Source organism: Sarcophilus harrisii, chromosome 2 (genome assembly GCF_902635505.1).
Source record: "Sarcophilus harrisii chromosome 2, mSarHar1.11, whole genome shotgun sequence".
Classification (NCBI taxonomy): Eukaryota; Metazoa; Chordata; class Mammalia; order Dasyuromorphia; family Dasyuridae; genus Sarcophilus; species Sarcophilus harrisii.
The window spans coordinates 415,879,400-415,898,356 of record NC_045427.1 but is presented as its reverse complement, the minus strand read 5'-3'; the positions used below and the strand labels follow the sequence as shown (position 1 = coordinate 415,898,356).

The 18,957-nt window shown below is 39.7% G+C and overlaps 1 protein-coding gene and 1 long non-coding RNA gene across 3 annotated transcripts in view; one reads left to right on the top strand and one right to left on the bottom strand.

Annotated features, from left to right (window-relative positions):
* Positions 1–18,957, bottom strand: part of SIMC1 (SUMO interacting motifs containing 1) — a 30,953-nt gene that overhangs the window by 8,457 nt on the left and 3,539 nt on the right. Inside the window, exons 1-6 of one of the 2 annotated variants that reach the window (XM_031953719.1) lie at positions 16,724–16,796; positions 14,968–15,669; positions 8,450–8,679; positions 8,108–8,177; positions 6,586–6,740; positions 4,157–4,300 (exon numbers count right to left, since the gene is read on the bottom strand). In XM_031953719.1, coding sequence (XP_031809579.1) covers positions 4,157–4,300; positions 6,586–6,740; positions 8,108–8,177; positions 8,450–8,679; positions 14,968–15,669; positions 16,724–16,726 — 1,304 coding nt within the window. In that variant the 5' untranslated portion in view covers positions 16,727–16,796. Of the gene's footprint in view, positions 1–4,156; positions 4,301–6,585; positions 6,741–8,107; positions 8,178–8,449; positions 8,680–14,967; positions 15,670–16,723; positions 16,797–18,957 lie in introns of those variants that run through there. The other variant, XM_031953718.1, reaches the window with a different exon arrangement.
* LOC116421684 lies at positions 15,425–17,396 on the top strand. The gene is made up of 2 exons (XR_004232175.1): positions 15,425–15,621; positions 15,726–17,396. It is a non-coding gene; the product is annotated as an uncharacterized LOC116421684 (long non-coding RNA).

Sequence of the window (18,957 nt, the reverse complement as noted above, 5' to 3'; positions counted from 1 at the left end):
CTTCCTCCACCCATCTACATTTCAAAATATACTATAGATATAGATAATTCCTTATTTATAGCTCAAATCATGTATGTTCAAAGATGTTCAGCAGTTTCCTATTTCTTCCCAAGAGAGTTTCAAAACTCCTTTGTGCCTTCACAGGAAAAGCTTGGTAGTAGAAAGCGCATGAATCTGGAGTCCAGACAAACATGGGTTAAAATCCTAATTCCAACATTTTTTGCCTCTCTTGATAAACAAGAAGCAGCCTTTCTCAGTCTCAGTTTTCTAATATCTAAAATGGAGAAAACTATTGGGATGAACTACTAAAGTGGGTTATTTTGAGTAAAGAGCTTATATATCCTCTACTGAAATAGCAATTATTTTTATTGAGACTCCAATTTTCTGGCCTCATAAAGCCTTTCTAGCTCCAAATTCTATGAAATTGGCATTGTAGTCAAAATTCTAGGTTGATTCCTTGCTCTTAAAAAACAAGGCCAACCCTCTACCTTTGCTCATACAGTCCCCATTCTTAGAATGTCCTCTCCTTAATTACCGTATAATTCCTCTGCTTCTTTCTAAAATCCAATTTAAATACCATGTCATTTCCTCCAAAAAGTAATACCCCTTTGGATCTTGCATTCCATTTTGCAACTAATATCACATATGCTAGTTTTGTACTGATGTCTCATCTTTCAGCTAGATTGTTTCATGAAGACAGGGACTGTGTCTTAGCTAAATTTTGTAATTTTCCTAATGATGTCTTCCGAAGTCCTTTGCTTACTGGAAGGACCTTAATATGTTGAGTGAATAACCATGTCACTATTGTTAGCAAATAACTATCTGCCCATCTTGTGGGATGTGAAGACAAATATCATTCCTGGATACATGAGAACATTACACCCTTGTGGAATTGCTTCTTCAGGCAGGATTGCTTAGTAACTCACCAGGTCATAAGACTTATAGCTAGAATGGCCACTAGAAACTATCTAATCCAACCTCTCATTTTATAGATGAGAAAAAGAAGCCTGTTCAAGGTCACATAGCTAGTAAATAGAAAGGGGACTGAATCCTCCTTTTCTAGATCCAAATCCAGCAATCATCACACTACAAAGCTCAGATTTTTAAGTGCCAGCATATTCATTTGAGATTCTCTGCTCGATTAATATTAATATGTATGGCATGGACATGGAAAGGAATAGGGTTGGGATGAATAAGTGAAGTCTTCATGGATAACATGATTAAAAGTTTTATGTAAAATTAAAGCTATTGAGAGCAGAAAGTGAAGTGGAGCCAAGAGCCAAGCAGAGCAGCAGGAAGAAGTATAATGAACTTTACAAAGCTCCAGACCTTAAAAACGTAGCAGAATGAAGCCTGATGGGGCAATCTGGGACAAAAAGTCGCTGTGAGTCATTTGTTGTATGTTGTTATGTTAACATGGGGAGATGAGAGGTCTTCTGAGTACTGAGTACATGGGACTGTGCACCAGGACTGGAGAAGCAAGGCAAGGGACAGGAACTGGTGTTCCATACTAGCCATGGCCGAATATGCCGGCAGACCGAGGTGTCTGCAGTGCTGTCACAGCAAGCATCTACTGTTGCTCAGATGCAGACCCAGACTAGGAGTCTGAAGAGCTCAGACCACAAGGAGCAAACTAACTGTCCTTGATCACACCATTTGGGGAACACTGAAGGCTGCAGGTTGTCTGCTGGCCCAGAGCTACCAGAATAACACTCAATACCCCCAACACAGTAGCTCTGGGCCCAGCCTACACCTCTCCAGAAGTACTCAGAAATAGGCTCTCTCATACCAAGGCTAAATAAAGTCAGAAAGTAGTCTTGGAGAGAAAGAGCAAACAAAAAGAATCCCACCAATAAAAAAGCTATAAAATGACAGGAACACAATCACAAACCCACAAGAAAAGAATGACTCCAAAACATCTAAGAAAACACCTTGGACACAAATTTACTAGACTTCCTAGAAATAATGAAGCAAAAGTTAAAAGTTTTGTAAATGAAATGAGAGTGCTAGAGGAACTATCTTAGAAAAGAAAGGAGAGCCATGGAACAAAGAATCAGAAAGGGAGTTGACAGTGGCACAACATGTTTTGTTGTCTAAGCAACAAATTCCCTGAAAATCACAATGGGCTAAATAGAAGCCAATGATTCCATGAGGCGACAATTAACATTAAAACAAAGTCAAAAGATTGACTATAAGGGAAAAAAAATGTAAGGTTTCTTACAAGCAGAAAGAACTGACCTGGAAATGACAGAGAAGAAAAAATTTAAGCATTATTGGACTAAGAAATCTTAAAAGAAAACTGCCCAGATTGTTTAGAAGAAGGAACCAAAGTGGAAAGAGAAAGAATTTACTGATCACTACCTGAAAGATCCTCCAATCCAAAACACTATAACCAAAATCCAAATTCTAGGTCAAAAAAAAAGGACTGCAAGTGGCTAGAAAGAATTTAAGTATGGAGGAAACCACAATTAGGTTTCCACATAATTTAGCAGCAACCACTATGAAGGAGCCCAAAATATGGTATTCCAAAGGCAAAGGATATAGGCTTACAGCCAAGGATCAACCTATTTAGAAAAAAGAAATTAATAGTATTATACAAGGGGAAAATGAATTTTTAATGAAACAGAGGGCTTCCAAGTATTCTTGGTGAATACTTGGTGAAGCTATGGAGAAACTGTAGTTCAAGCAAAAAGAGTAAAGAGAAATTATTAAACAAGGACAAAATGCTTGGGAAGTTTGAAGGAGAGATGACAACTTTCCTCTGAATTCTATCATCAGTAGGGGTCAAAGAGTTTAATAAGACCTGGTTCTATTATGTCCTGATGACCTTAAGAAAGGAATGGAAAGGGAAAAATGAAGAGGAATGGAAAGAGGAACAGGGGAGGAAAGGAAAGAAAGGTTAGGGAAAACTCATATAATCAGGATATGCAAAACACATAAAATCAGGTATGATTGTCCATACCAAACAAAGAGAGGGTGAGGGTAGAAGCTGATAATCAAATCTCTCATCTTGCACTGATGAAAAGACACATACATAGTTGGTACAGAAATACATCTCAGGGAAACAGGAGGGAAAGGACAGAAAGGGGAGTTACAGGGAAGGATTGGTCCTAAGCAAAACAATTTTTGAGATGTCAGAGAATGAGTATCAGAGGGAGTGGCCCTCAACTAAACAAGGTATGTTATATAAATGTGATCTAAGAAATGAAAAATGGGATAGTTACAATGAAACCTAAGAAGAATGTATGACCTGATGCAGAACTGAGTGAATGGGACCAGAAAAACAATGGTACACACAGCTCTAAGAGCATTAGTTATTCTGATCCAGGTAAGGACCAGCGACTCTAAGGTACTAATGATATAACATGCTACCTACCTCCTGAGAGGGGAAAGGCCAGAGTGCAGAATAAGACAGTATGTGTTGTTTGTTCTTTTTGGGGGAAAGAAGGAAAATTAGTAAGAATGCTACTTATAGGGAAGCGAAGGTGGAAATAACAGTTGAAGTCAGAGGACCTAGGTTTTTGATGTTAGTTCTTACACATCTAAGCTATGTGACCCTGGGGAAGTCACTGCAACTCTCAGCCTCCAGTTTTTTCATTTGTACAATGAAGATAATACTGATATGAGGCAGTATCTGGTGAGACTATTACTGTGTGGCAAGGACTTTGTCAACTTTAAAAGAGGGATCAAGAGATGGTAGCTCTTTTTTTTGATTGTCCCCCCCAAACCAGGCCCAGATTATCCACAGAACTCAATGACCTTATAAAGGAAGTGCCTGGAAAGTTAATTGTACGTTTAGCCCCAATCCCATCTGGCTCACAGGCTATAGAAGGGAAGGCACCTTAGATGGTACCTAGCCCTTTTACAGAGGAGGAGAGAGAGTGCAGGTACCTCTGGTCACAAAAAGAGCTGTTATAGGGCACAGCTGGGTTTCTTGACTCTAGCTCCCAGAGTCTACACCATCTTACCTTACTGAGAACAAGCTGTGGGATAGAGACACCCTCAGACCCAAAGGCTTTCTGTCCCTGGAATGACTTGGATAATTTAAAGAATCATAAAAATAAAAAACCTTCACTAGTCTTCTTGTATGAGAGAAAGCAGCCGCTTCCAGCAAGACCTCCCCACTGCCCTAGCAAAGGAGGCGCCTTTTCCTTACAAATGATGGTTACTCCTTCCAGGGAAAGGTTGGAGAAGGTGGTCACCACTCTTGTCCTGGGGACTTCCTGAAAAGGTTTGATTATCTTCCTTCTGATCAAAGCCGAGCCTGGTCACAGCACCAACTAGCCACTGGATGATGTCCCTACAATGGAAAGAGAAGCATTCATTTAGCAAATGAGATGGCTTCTTACTGGGTTTCCTGACAATCTCTCTGGAGGACAGTTTCAAAACACACACATTAAGAGAATGGCTGGTGATGACAACTGGACTTAAGAGCCAGAAGACCTGAGTTTGAATTCTCCCGTTGTCACTTAATTGCTCTGTAACTGTAGGTAAGTTACTTTGCCCTGTAAAGGATGAGATAGCAAGCATAGAATTCTTAAACTGGAAGAGATCTCAAAAACAACCTAACTTTAAATAGTCCTTGACCAAGGATCCCTTGTACAACAATCCTAGTGAGTAGTCATCCCTCCTCTTCTGAAGGCCTCTTGTAAGGTAACCTGCCCTGGACCATTTCAGATACAATTCAATAAAGCTATGATTAGCCTTATTAAGCTTCTGGAGAGGCAGCATGGTATAAAGCAGTAATGTAAAACTCAAATAGAAACAGGCCCCTTGAGCCAATTAAAATTTTCTGTGTTGCAGTGTATTTTATTTTGTTTTGTAGAACAATTCCCAATTGGATTTAAATTTGGTTTGGTCACAATCTGGAACTTTGTAGCAAGTGACCAGTTTGACATATCCGCTGTAAAGGACAGAACCCTGGCACTAGGTTCTAGATCTGCTCCTGACATATACTAGCTAGCTAGTCATTTGATGCCTCAGTTTTGAAGGCAGCTCTATATGGTTGTAAATTGGAGAGTGGTTGCCAATCTGTATTGCTGTTGGGAGTTTCCTCATAGAAGTGCTATGCCAATAAAATTGCAGACTGAAACAGAAGCAAAACCTCCAAAAAGCTGCTAGGGGCTTGTGGAGGCTTGAAGATAAGGTATGTTTTCTCTTGTCCTCAAAAACTTCATACTCTAATAGGGAATGCTCGTGACTAGTTTTATAAAAGTAATAGCTGAAATTTATATATATTAAGGTCTGCAAAACATTTTGTGCACATTATCTTAGTTAATTCTCACAAGTGTATGAGGTGAGTTAGTGCTTAGAGATGGTATTTGTACTGATTACCAAGAGAAGTTTGGATGCTGCATGTAGGACTGTATCTTAAAGTACACCATCAGTTACTAGTAAAATTATGTTATGAAGCGTGTTAACTTCCAGGTCCTAATCTCTTTGGTCTTGCTGGATCACTATACTTTTGGCTCAGGCAGATACCTGACAAGTATGTTAATAAACAAGAGAGGAAACACATGAAGATATATTAATGCCATGGATGTCACAAACTACTGATACAGTCCTGAGTATAAGACAATGATTTCTCCTTAATTCAGACTGCTACTCTTAATCCTAGCATTCAAAGTCCTTTACAACCTCACATCTTGTTACCTTTCATTCATTGCCTTACAAAAATTAAGTTCTATAGCCAAATGGACTACTGTCTATCTCCTAACATGCTTGTATCTTTCACACAAAATAGGTGTATTTGCCTTTACTCAAGCCCATCCTTGCCCTTGTAAATGATGGGACCTGGCAAATAAAAACTATGCCTTTTGAAGTTGAGCACTGGGCTAAGAACTATGAAGGAAGATACAAAGAAAATAAGACATGATTACTGCCCATATATAAGTTTATCTAGCAGAAAAGCAGACATAAAAAAACAAAACAAAACCAGAATGATACTTAATATATTCCTGAGATCACATTTCTATTTATAAAACCCAAAGAATGAACTTAGACTCAAACTGGTCTTGTTACTAATACAGACAATTGAATTGATCCCTTACATGAAGGTCTTAGAAACTCTAGGACTCAATTCTATAGAAAGACTGCATGTCATACTCTTAACTTTCCTTTGGTTCATCCAGTAAGCCATTTTAATCCTATTTAAAATTTTTTAAAAATAGCTTTTTATTTTCAAAATACATGTAAAGATAGTTTTCAACATTCACTTCTGCAAAATCTTGTGTTCCAAATTTTTCTCCCTTCTCTCTACTATCCTAGACAGCAAGTAATCCCATATATGTTAAACATTTAACACTATTTTTTTTTTGTACTGATGGATGAAACCATATTCTAGAAAAGAACTATTTTTTCTTAGGTTATTATTCCCATTTGCAAAAAAGACAAAAGGAGATCAGACTATGTGATTCAACAATTATGGATTTATTTTGAACATCTCTAGAATGAAATCATTCCCTCTGCAAAACTAGTTTTATAAATTCAGCACCCTACACAAAATGAGTTTCCTCTCATGGCTGCTTTCCTCTAGCTTCTCCTATCTTTACAATGGCTGTACTCGATCACAATAAGGCTAATTACCTGATATTATGGGGCTGCTTATCACAGGAAAGTACATTGCATGCAATGGATTGTTGGAGGTGATGCCGTTGACGCCTCAGGACCTGTTGAAAATCATCCTCTAGGGTCTGCACTACATAGCGCAAAAAGAGTATTCGGCCAGGCAGTTCTTCCTCCTGGGGGAAAGCATGAGGTGAATTTGGGCAGACTTATTCCTTGCTTATCAGAGAAAAAGAACGAGTCATGAACCAGGACTTCCCCCTGGCTTCCAAGCTAAGGTCAGGTCAGGTGCTTGTAACAGACCAAAGAGGCTACTGGCCACACTGGCCAGAGCTGTGCCCTCAGTGGAGCTGAGTCTGTGGCCCAGTGATTACACTGGTATGAGAGATTCCAGTAAGGGGCTTCCTCCATCAAACCATACACTGATTAGGAATATTGTGAAGTGATTTGGCCAAGGTCACAGAGTCACCATGTGGCAAAAATAGGATGTGAATACAATTTTCCCTGACTGAGGATAATTCTTTATCGGCTACAATCTTATTTTTAAAAAAGAGAAAGAAAAAATGTAAAAGCTTTCTTGATTATTCAAAAAAGTCTCTGATTTTAATCAGTGTTAAACACCCCCTCCCACCACTACAGATCCTCCACGCTAGTAGATGGTTCCTTAAGTTGCTATGGCCAAAAAAATCCATCACATGATAATGTATCTCTTTTCACTTAGCTAAAGTAGTCTTCACTCGAACTAGTCTCTCTCTGTACTTGTACCTGAAGCTTTCCTGCCTTGACAAAAGGGCCAGAATCTTTCTACTAGCATAGCTTTGGAAAGGCCCTCCTTTAAGGTCTCAGCAACCATGTTCTTGATTTCAGTTTCCCTCAGTATAACTGTCCCTTCCCCTCCACTTTTCCTCCTATCACTTAGGGACATATCTTTTATTACAATTCTTGACAACTAAACTCTCTCTAATGTTATTACTAAGTTTTGGGATCCATACCAGGTCACATCCACAGAAAAGGTAAACAAAAATATGTGGAATTTGGGCAAATTCATCAGGGGCTGACTGTGTCCCCTTGTAAATGGCAAGAATGTTCTAATGGGCCACTCTGCTTTTAAGTCTTAAGGATACTTTTCTCCTTCAACCATTTGGATTCAGGGGCCTCCTGATAGGAAGTCGGTACACTCAGTGCTCAGTCTCAACATCCACAAAGGATAATAGGGACCAGAGTCCACAGGCCACAAGAAATAACTTAACTGAAATTCTGTGATTTATTTCATGGTTCTGTAGAAATCTAATAAATTTAGAGACCAGAGAATGGCTTAACTGGGCTAAGATGAAAAAATCACAGGAAACTTAAATGTCACAATAGTCCTATGTTCTAATTTTGTAGAAAAGGAAACTAAGAGAGTCTATGAGATTGTGATCTTCCCAAGGTCATAGGGCCCCCCTCCTAAGTGGGGAGGCAGGCCTTGAACCCAGGTCCTTTGACTAAGTCACATACTCTTTGTATGCGATACTTGCGCACACACATCTGTGTTATAACATACCTGTTTTCCCATCACAGAAGTGAGCAGCTTCCAGTCCCATTCCACAGAGGCAACATTGGCTGGATGAAGCCTAAAAATCACAAGTTATGTTCATTAGAGTTTTGGAGAACTTCCTTGACAGTAGAAGCCTAAAAGATAATGTGAGGAAAGGATCAGCTTCTCAGAGCTCTCTCATTAGGATCCAATAAATATGTTCCATCTTGTCTCCCCAATTTTCACCCTCCCTGGATCTAAAAGTACATCTCTATTTATGCTATTTGAATCAGCAAATGCTATGCAAAGCCAAGGATCAAATTTTGGGCCCCTGGAAAATATATTAAAATAATCTGCAAAAGTTCCTACTGTTGAATTTTCATTAGCAGCATGTAGGCCTCTTTCCTGACAGCCATACTTTCGGAACCCAGTAAGATATTCTTGATGACATGTGATACAATATCCTTGGGTGGGTAATGCTGGGGGGACACAAAGTCCATGAGGAACTGCAAAGTCTCTCGTGGAACGTTCTCTTCAATGGTGCTGAACACCATCCGTAGTCTTCGAAAGGGAATGGGTTCTTTCTTTTGTTCCTTGTTCTGTAGAGATAATGGAAAATGACAGTGTGGGTGGTTTTCAGGGCAGACAAAAACTACAGAAACAGGACGTTCTTAAGAAAGTAAAAGCCTATTTAGAAAGGTCATCTTCCAATAGATTTACAATCCTAAACTGTTAAAACCATAAAGTTTGTGCAACCCACGGGAAAACTAACTTCAGCATCTCCACTGGGGAAGTCAACAGTAGGGAACTGATTAAGGTTTGATGAATGTTCGGCAGGCTTTAAGTTTCTAGTCAGCTGAGAGCTCCTACTAAGCATTTAGGGAAGGAAGGAAATCAGCATATATAAAGTATCTATTATGTGCAGGCACTGTGCTAGGTGCTTTGGCAAATATCTCACTTGTCCCAAAGGCTTATCTATCTATAGAGACTTAGGATTCAAGTATTTACAAATTTTCATTTCTATAAGAATATGTAATTTACAAAGTGTTTTCTAAAACACTCCTGGAGAAGTAGTGTATGTATCTTTATCCCCAGTCTACAGATGAAGAAACTTAAACTGAGGGTAACTTATAACAGGGGCGAAAGGTGGTAGGTGGTGAGTGATGAAAATAAAAGAGAAGTATTGATGAAACATTAAAAATAAAAGATTAATGGGAAAAATTTTTCTCTTTCTCTGATAAAGGCTTGGTGATTATATAAGCAATTAACAGATTATCTATATAAAGACCAAAAATATTCCCCAATATTCTGATGAATTGTCAAAGGATATGAAGAAAAAAATTTCAAAAGAATTGCAAACTATTAGAAACCACATGAAAGAATACTCCAAATCACTAACAATAAAGAAAAATGCAAATAAAAATAATACTGAGGCACCTAGTATAGTGGAGAAGTCCTGTGATCCCAGAAGGGTAAGTATAGAAATAGGCAAGCGGGGGAAAAAATCGGGAAGGGCTAGTCTAATCACTTTCGTTTTTCAACCGAAATGAGGCAAATACTAAGAAAAGAGCCTCTCTCTGAGGGAAGAATGAAGCAGGCTTAGGTTAACAAAGAATCGAGGTTTGTTGGTAACTTGGAAGCGGATCACTGGTTCTCAGATGCTCTGGAGTGGTAGTCTCCGTGGCTTTGTAAGGAGAGTTTGGAGCCAGATATGTGGAAGGTAGTGGGAGAACAACTAACTGAATACAATGGATTAAAAAATCCCACTATAATCAAGAAAAGATCATAACTTGGGCAGCCAGACAAGGAAGTATGAGGAGATAAGCAAGCAGAGAGGTGGTGCCCCAGAGGGTACAGCACCTGGGCAGAGCTAAGGAAGTTTTTTTTTTTTTTTTTTTTTTAGCATTTTACCGACTTATTTTGCTGGTTATTGCTCAGCAAGGAAAGGCCATTTGGGAGAAAAGAGAGTTAAGTATCTTAAGTACTATTGCAGGTAGGGTAGAAAAGGAATTAAGTACCTTGCTGAGGAGCTTGGTTTTCACCTCCAAAGTTCATTTTCAATTCTACACCTGAGTGCATGTCCCTCCTCCCTCAACTCAACCTAAATGGGCAGGAGGAGGAGTGGGAGGGGCAGTGACACCATCAGCACCAGCAGCTGCACTCTGTGCTGCCCCTTTGGGGTGGGGATGTGGTGATGGAGCAGGGGATTTTCCTCCTTTTTTAGTGTTAAAAAAAAAAAAAAAGGTTCCCCATCAATCTATGGGAAAGAGGTATCTTACAACAGTTAGGAAACAATTAAGTACTTGGGCTTTTCAGGCAGGGCTGCCGTAGGCCCCTTGCCAGCACTCTCACCTGTTTCCATTCAATGGAAAATTAATGTGGGTGGTACAGTGTTCCTTAATCAGTGAAAAAATTCAGGCCTACTGATACACAGTTGAAATGCAATTTGGTGATATTTATCCAGATTTTGACTCCCAACAACAGAATCCAGGATCAAGACACTCCTCCAAAAACTGGAGAGGAGGAGCCACAGATAACCCTAGAGAACTTCTAAATTTAACTATGTATTAAAAATTTTTTGATTTTTGACAAAGATGAACTGGCTCCGGCAGACAGGTTTTATAACCCACCGGAAGGGCAATGTCCAGTGTGAGCATCTCCACTATCTGTAGATCTCTCCACTATCTCTAGATAATCGCCAGGTGATGTGGAGACATCCAGAAAGTGGTGAATGGAAGGGACCAGATAGATTAACTGCTTGGGGGAGAGGGTTTGCTTGTATCTCTACTGATGAAGAAGGAACCCGATGGGTGCCAACAAGCCGTGTCTGCCTTGTCCATCAGAGAGACAGAAAGGGACAGGACCCAGGGAGCTAAAGAGGGGACCGGAGGCATCAGGTAGTTCCATTGCTGACTGTGCCCACCACTGAAAGAACCTGGCAGTTAACCCTTTGTGTACTTATGAACATCAGAAATAATTCTCAATGAGACTGATGCAGGACTTCAAAACCTGCAGGAATCATTGTATTCCCTGAGACATGAAGTGATGGACAATATTGGACTATTTCTTGACTGCTGAAGGAGGCATATGTGTGGTTGTGAATTGATAGTCAATTTTTATACTTTCCTTCTGGGACTCATGGAAATCTTTATAGTATTTTGTTTATTCATATTGTTTGTTCTGTTACTACTTGCTTGTATGATATTACAACTTGCCTGTGTGATTCCTCCCATGGTTTAACGGTTATATACCTGCTTCAATTAAAACAAAAGAAAGGGCAAGATGTAGAAGGTCAGTTCGTGGGGAAACTCTGGGTAAGGTATAAGACTCTTCAGCCCAGAGGGAACCTGCTGACAATGTCCCCTAAGGGCTCTCAGCCTTCCTGAGAAATCAGGGGCAGTGACAACCTGTGTTGAGATTGAAGCAGACTGATACCAGGTGGCAAACTATGTACAATAGCCAGTTGTTTATGTGGTCCCACATGCACAGTGTTTTTGTTACATTATAAAAAGGGAAAGACCTTGAAATAAACAGACTCCATTTTCCCACTACCCTCAGGAGTCCCACCTCATCACTTCTTCACTAGGAGAAGGTATATTTTAATCACCCCAGCGTGGGGGCTCTAGAAAGCAGGACACAAGGTTCTGACAAGAACAAGAATTCCTTGATACACCAAAATATTCATAGCACATTTTGAGATACCAGAGAATTGAAAAAGTATATGATTATCAATTGGGGAATGGATAAATCAATTATGCCACCAAATGTAATAGAATATTACTGTGCTATAAGAAATGACAATTATGACAAATATAGAGAAGCAGGCAAAGATTTACATGAACCGATTTATAGTAAAGCCAAAGAAGCCAAGAAAACATACTACAACAATGTAAATGGATACGACAAACATCCCCCTCCCAAGTAAATAGTGCAGAATAAGCATAATTCAAAAGAAGATATATGAAAAGATACCCTTCATATCACTCCTTTGCAGAGGTGAGAGGTTCATAAGTTTAGATATAATGCACACTTTTTTGGTGTATGGATTATGCATACTGATTTTTCCCTTTTTCTTTGGCTTTAAAAATGTTATTTTATATATATGCACATAAAACAATGGTTTTCTGAGAAGGGTATGTATGTTAAGGATACCAGGTAAAACACTAAAAAACTTTAACAGGATTTCAAAGTTTCATATATAATCCTCCATTTCTGTTCTTTAATAAATTTTTTGATAAAATGTTTAGTCTTATTTAAAAAATAAAAAACAAAATAAGATTTAGAGAAGTACTTAGTCTAGAGTCATACCACTACTAAGTAACAGAGTTAGAATTCAAATCTAGATCTATGCCCCCAAGTTTAGCATTCTTTGCAGTATGTGAAGCTTAAGTCAGTCAAAAAATATTAATCTAGGTCCCATGTACTGTGAACAAAAATGAAATAGTATCTGCAGTCAGAAAGTTCTATTTCACTGCTTTAAAGTACTGGATTATAGTGTTGATTAAGAGACAGTTGGAAATCTTGCTCTGCTTCTGATTTTTGCTATACCTCTGGACAAGTCACCGAGTTTTCTCTCTATACTCATTTCCCATCCATAAATGGAAGTAATTATTTACAACATTCTTTGATATCTCTATACTAAAGGTAAAGGTGATTAAGAACTAAGTCAAATAGAAATTATTCAGTGCTTACTGGAAAAATTAAGACTTCCTGAAAAGATTAATAACAGCAGATGTAAAAAATATTTACAATTTGGGAAGACTTTTTTCATAGTAACTCTCTGAACGATAACAGATTTATAGCTAGGACTTAAAAGAGGTCATCTAGTGCAGCCTTTCCATTTTATATATGAAGAAACTGAGTCCCAAAGAAGAAGTAATTTATTCTAAGCCACATAGGCAATTAGCAGCAAAGTCCAAATCTGAACCCAGGTCTTTGGACGTTGGCTCTTCCCATTGTGAATTACTAAAATGTATGAATTAACAATCCCCATTTTACAGAAGAGGGACCTGGCTGATTAGAATACCAGTGGCAGGGTACCAGCAGCTACTGAATCCCAAGGTCATGATCCAAATTCAAGTATTTTAAAGCTACAGTCAGTTATTTCCCCCCATCTTGGATGCTTTTTTTACATTTATATTCACTGATAATAGTTCTTCTATAAGAGACAAGAATCAAAGAAAGGAAATATCCTAAGCTTATTAAAAATAAAATCCAAACAAAGCCCATTAATTATCTTCCTAAAATTGATTGAAGGAATAAGACCCATGATTAAAAAAAACAGCTGGGGAATAAATATCAGAAAAGCTGTGAGAGTTCTTCTCCCACAAAGTTATAATCCTTTAAAAATGTAGAATATAATCTCTCTGAGAGCAAAGACTATTTTTCATTCTAGCTTTGTATCTCTGTTGCTTAAAACAGTGCCTGGCACATAATAAGTGCTCAACAAATGCTTGCAAAGTTTGAAGATCTTGAAGATTTCTTTGGAAGCCACTCTGTGATTAGCCATATTTTTGTTTCTTAGTGCTATCAGGTCTAAATTGCTAGGAACTTCAAAATAATTTAAGAGTAAATCAATTTAAGGCTTATGGTACTTTACCTCCTACGTTCATGTTATTACTTCAAAAACCCTGGAAATGGCTCCCTCTTTTCACATCAATTTCTTGGATAGCTCCTCCCCCGCACCATGAACAATGGTAAATTTACAATGCATCATAATTATGACCTCTGAGGATTTAAGGATTCTTTTAACCTCCAATACCAGACTACCATTAAAAGATGGAGAACAAGGGACAGGTGAAGTAAGACTGAGTCAGGCCATATAAAAGATAAGACGGTATGGGATTTGAGAAGGTCAGTCAAGATAACAGGAAAGATAGCTATCTGGGATAGAACCATTATGAATTCCTTAATCTTGTTCAGTACTGGCCTGGCCATTAACTGATGAAGCGATGATAGAAGTCAATTTAAAATGTGCATCCCTCCTCTCCCCACCACTGATTTTAGTTTGCACATAAAGGTAAATAATAAACATTTGTTGAGTTGAATTTCCAGGCCATTTGATTAAGACACTTTCTAAGATTTTCTGAATGCTGGGATCGGCTGGCAGAGGGAATGGAAGCAACCTTCAGTCAATGCAACACAAGTTTTCTAGCCAACAAATTCGGGCCTTACTAAGTACCTAATCTGTGAAGAGCACCCTAGTTGGTGCAGGGCGAGAAGCAAAGATTAGACACAAGAGGGCCCAGCCTGCTCGCAGCGTATGGTTTGGAAGAGGGCAGAGAGCACATACACAATGTTCATCAGAGAGGCGCAGGCCAAGTACCAACATTTGGCACCAAGGCGGGAAAGGGGTGTTGCTAACTGATCTGTCTTGACCAGCAGAACAGAATTAGCAGCTGGACTCCTCCCAAGGGCTTTCCTTCCCGTAAGCTCATAAAGCGAGTAGTATCTCCGCTGGCAGATGACTCGCCTTCACCCATTAAAATTGCCTCCTAAAAACGCCGTCTTGTTCTAGGAGAGGCTAAAACGAGAGCTGATTCTTGCACAAAAAGGAGATGGAATCGAGGTTCGCGCGGACACAGACACTGTCAGTATGCCCAGCCCCGCCCTCCTAACTTCAGTTGGGTTGCCCATAACTCAGGGGTCCTCAGACCCTTTAAATAGGGGCCAGCTCTTGTCCCTCAGACTGCTGGAGGCCGGACTGCAGTAACAACAGAAACTCCGCTTTGCGGGCCTTCGAATAAAGCCACTTCCTAGCCCGGGGTGAGGGGGACGGCCGTCCTCAGCGGGCCGCAGTTTGAGGACCGCGGAAGCCTCGGGCCATGGCCACCCTCACCCCATTTCCCTTGGGACCAGCGGGCGATGTTGGCCGGGAGGAGGCTTACCTCGGGGACTTCTCTGTCCTGGACCAGCGCCTGGAAGAAGAGGTGGTGCACCGGCGGTCTGAGGAAGTACCTGAGTCTGTGCAGGCAGGGCTGCCTGGGCAGCTCCGCCGCCGGCCCGGGCTTCTCCGCCCCGTCCGGGCTGGCCCGCTCTGCGGGGAGCCGCTCTGCGGCGGGGGCCCCCTTCGGGAGCTGGCCCGCGGGGGCTCTCTTCTTGGGCCAGCCACCCGCGCCCCGCCCCGGGGACTCCTTCGGGCCCCCGCTGTCGCTGCAGCCGCCGCCGCCGGCCGGGGAGGCGGAGGAGGAGGAGAGCCGCGGGCTGGCCGCAGCGCCCAGGTCGCAGGGCAGGCTGGCCGTGCCGCAGCTGCGCTCCGAGCTACACCGCGAGTCCTCGCCTCCCGCAGGCAGGCCTGCGCCCGTCTCCTCCTCCCTCCGCCGCGACAGCTCGCATTTGATAGGATGGCCGGGCTCTGCCGCACAATGGGAATGCTGCTTCTGAGAACAAGGGCCGGGCTCCAGATCCAGGCTCGCACTGTTCTTGCAAGCGCTAGCAGAGCGAAAGAGGCCCCCCGCCTCCTCCTTTTCCTCCTCCTCATCCTCGTCCTCCAGCCCAGTCAGATCTATAAAGCTAAGTCCATTGGGAGTCCTCCCTACTGGGTAAGTCTTCTCTACGGGGTCAGTGTCTTCGGTCAGATCGATGAAGTCCTGTGGGGGAAGGGAGAGGAAATGAAACATCAACTAATGATTCTGAACTCTCTCAGTGAAGAAGAGACCCAAAACTACGGCCCGGGAATTTGGCCCGATAAGCCACGCAAGGAAAACCAAGCGGGAGAAGATTGTCGATCGCCCAGATTAATCGGACAGAAGGAACGGACAATGAGTTGCGCCTTGAATAAGTAGAATGAGAACAAAACAGACTGCCTTTAAGAAATTACAAAGTCTCTGTCAACAAAAAAGTTATTTAAAAAAAAGAAAGAAAGTATAAAGTCAAAAAATTTAGCAGATGAAAGGAAAGAAGGGTCAAGATTTCAAAGAAACCAATGGAAAAATGTAAAGGAAGGAAATACAGCAGTGCCAGACCTTAAACTACATTGAAAGGCAGTAAATATCAAAACCGGCTAAGAAATAGAAAGATGGGGTTAGTGGAACAGAATAGAAACATAATTCATAGCAATGAAAAATTTCAGTAATCTTGTATTTGATAAATTAGAGATTTAAGCTTTGTGGGTAAGAATTCCTTATTTGGTGAAAATTTCGGGGGAAGCTGGAAAGCTATCTGGCAGAAATTGAGCACAGACCAGTATCTTAGACCATGTACCGAGATAAAACCAAAGGGGGTACATGACAGATATGAAAGGAGATACCACAAGAAAATCTGAAGTATATGGAACATGTTGCCCAATAGACTCATAGTTAGGAGAATACTAAGAAAGAAAGAGCACCGTGAGGATAATTTCCCATTATTTTCAATTAGATGAAAAGAAAATTTATACAAATAAAACCAATGAAGCCAAGATTAGAAGGAGAGCAGAAAATTGGGAGGTAAGTTTAAGAGAATCTATTAGATAAAGGTCCTATTTCTCATACATACAAAGAACTTTGTCAAATTTATAAGAATACAAATTATTCCCCAATTGATAAATGGTTAAAGGATATAAACAGGTAGTTTTTCAATGAAGACATCAAAACTATATTGTCAAGTGAAAACATGCTCTAAATCATTACTGATGAAATACAAATTAAAACAATTTAAAGATACCATTTTATACTTATCAGAGTATCTAAAATGACAGATGCCCTTCAATTGGAGAATGGCTAAACAAGAGTAGTATATGACTGGGACAGAATACTATGGTGATGTAAGAAATGATGAGCTGCTCAACAATGAGATGATTCAAAACAGTTCCAATTGTTCAGTAATGAAAGGAGCCATCTATACCCAGAGAGAGGACTGTGGCTACTGTGTGTGGACCCAACATAGTAATCTCACTCTTAATGTTATTGTTTGCTTTTTGTTTTCCTTCTCCAGTTTTTTTTTTTTTCTTTCTAGATCTGATTTTTCTTGTGCGGCAAGATAACTATATAATTATGTATACATATATTGGATTTAACATATTTAACATGTATGGGACTACCTGCCATCTAAGGGGAGGGGGTAGTTTTGCAAAAGTCATTGTTGAAAATATTACCTATGCATATGTTTTGTAAATACAAACCTATAATAAAAAATGATTGAGTTGGATGATTTTAGAAAAACATGGAAAGTCCTGCACCTATAAAAGAAGATGCTATTCATCTTCAGAGGAAGAACTGAGAAGTAGAAATATGTATAGTATAGTATGGTCTGACATATATGCATATGTATGTATACATGTATACACATAATTGTAGCCTTCCCTAAGGCAGGCTGGGAAGGAATAAAATAAAATTGAGAAAAAAAGAAATTATAAAGTCTCTTGAGTAAATTTCTACAAAGCCTATTAATACTAATATACTAACATGTTATGTAGCTCTTAAGACATGAAACACAATATGGTCTTCAGTGAACTAAAGATGTGTATCACACAGCAAGCAAAGAAAGATATAGTAACATGTAACAAACTTCAAAGAAAAAGAGTCGAGAATGTATGTATGTGTGTGTATGTATGTATGTGTGCACATATATAGAGACAGAGATAGATAGAAATTTTTTAATCAGCAAAAGTCCACCTTCTTTCCCTCCTATTCTAATCCTACTCCCTTCCCCCCCCCCTTACTCCCCAGATAACTGAGAATAAAAGAAAACCAAAATCCCCATTATAAACATGTATAGTCAAGCAAAACAAATGCCTAGACTGGCTATATCCAAACAAAATATGTCTCATTCTCTATTCTGAGATCTTCATCTTTCTTAGGAGATAGATGGGTAGCATGCTTCATCACTGGTCTTCTGTAATCCTAGTGTTGGTCATTATGGCTGATCAGAATTCCTAATTTTTCCAAAGTTGAAACATCTTTACTATATTGCTACCACTGTATAAAATTGACCTGGTTCTATTCACTTCACAGCATCAATTCTTCAGGTCATATAAGTCTTAGCAGATTTCTCTGATCATTTCTTACAGTACAACAGTATTCTATCACATTTATATATCATATTTTGACAGTTCCCCAGCTGTTGGGCACTCCCTCAGATTCCCATTCTTTGCCATTTAAAAAAAAGTTATAATTATTTTTTATACATGTAAGAGTTGATTTTGCTTAGGACTAATCCTTCTTTGAATCTGCCTTCCCTCTAATTCTCCCTTCTTCCTTTTCCCTCCTGTTTCCCGACTGAGTGACATGAATTTCTTTATCTAACTCCATGTGTATGTATGTGTTGTTCTTTTTTGTCACTAGTAGATCATATAATCCAGTGATTCCCAGGACTGGGCAGGAATGTCCTCCATGATATATTAACAAAGGGTCGTTCAACTGTGTACTGAGGCCAAATAATAGAAATTATTGCCTGAAACGGGAGCTCATTAAAATTCCAGACAACTCAATTTCCAGGAAATTATTCTTTCTATGAACTTGGAATTTTCTATCTATCTTTGGATATTCTGAATTTGAAATAGGCTCATCTAAGAGTCATATGCATAGAGATGATAATTAAAGAGACTAATATAGAGAAGAAGGCCCAGATGTGGAGGTGTGTGTATGTGTGTGTGTGAACAAGGTCCTGTAAAAAAGATAGAGAACAACAAATAGCCACATGGATAAAGGGAGAATCAAGAGAACATAATGTCACAAAAACACAGAAAAGAATAAACCCAGAAGTTGGTCAATAGTGTCAGATGCTATAGAGAAACCAAGATTGAAAACTGCTAAAAGGTTAGCAAGAAGTAATGAGAAGGGAACTGTTTTGGTTCAGTTGATGGTATATCCAACTTTTCCTATACGTCAATTAAGAAATGGAGGAGATAGCTGTAAGACACTAATTTGAGAGGACAATTAGGTCCAATGGTTTGCTTT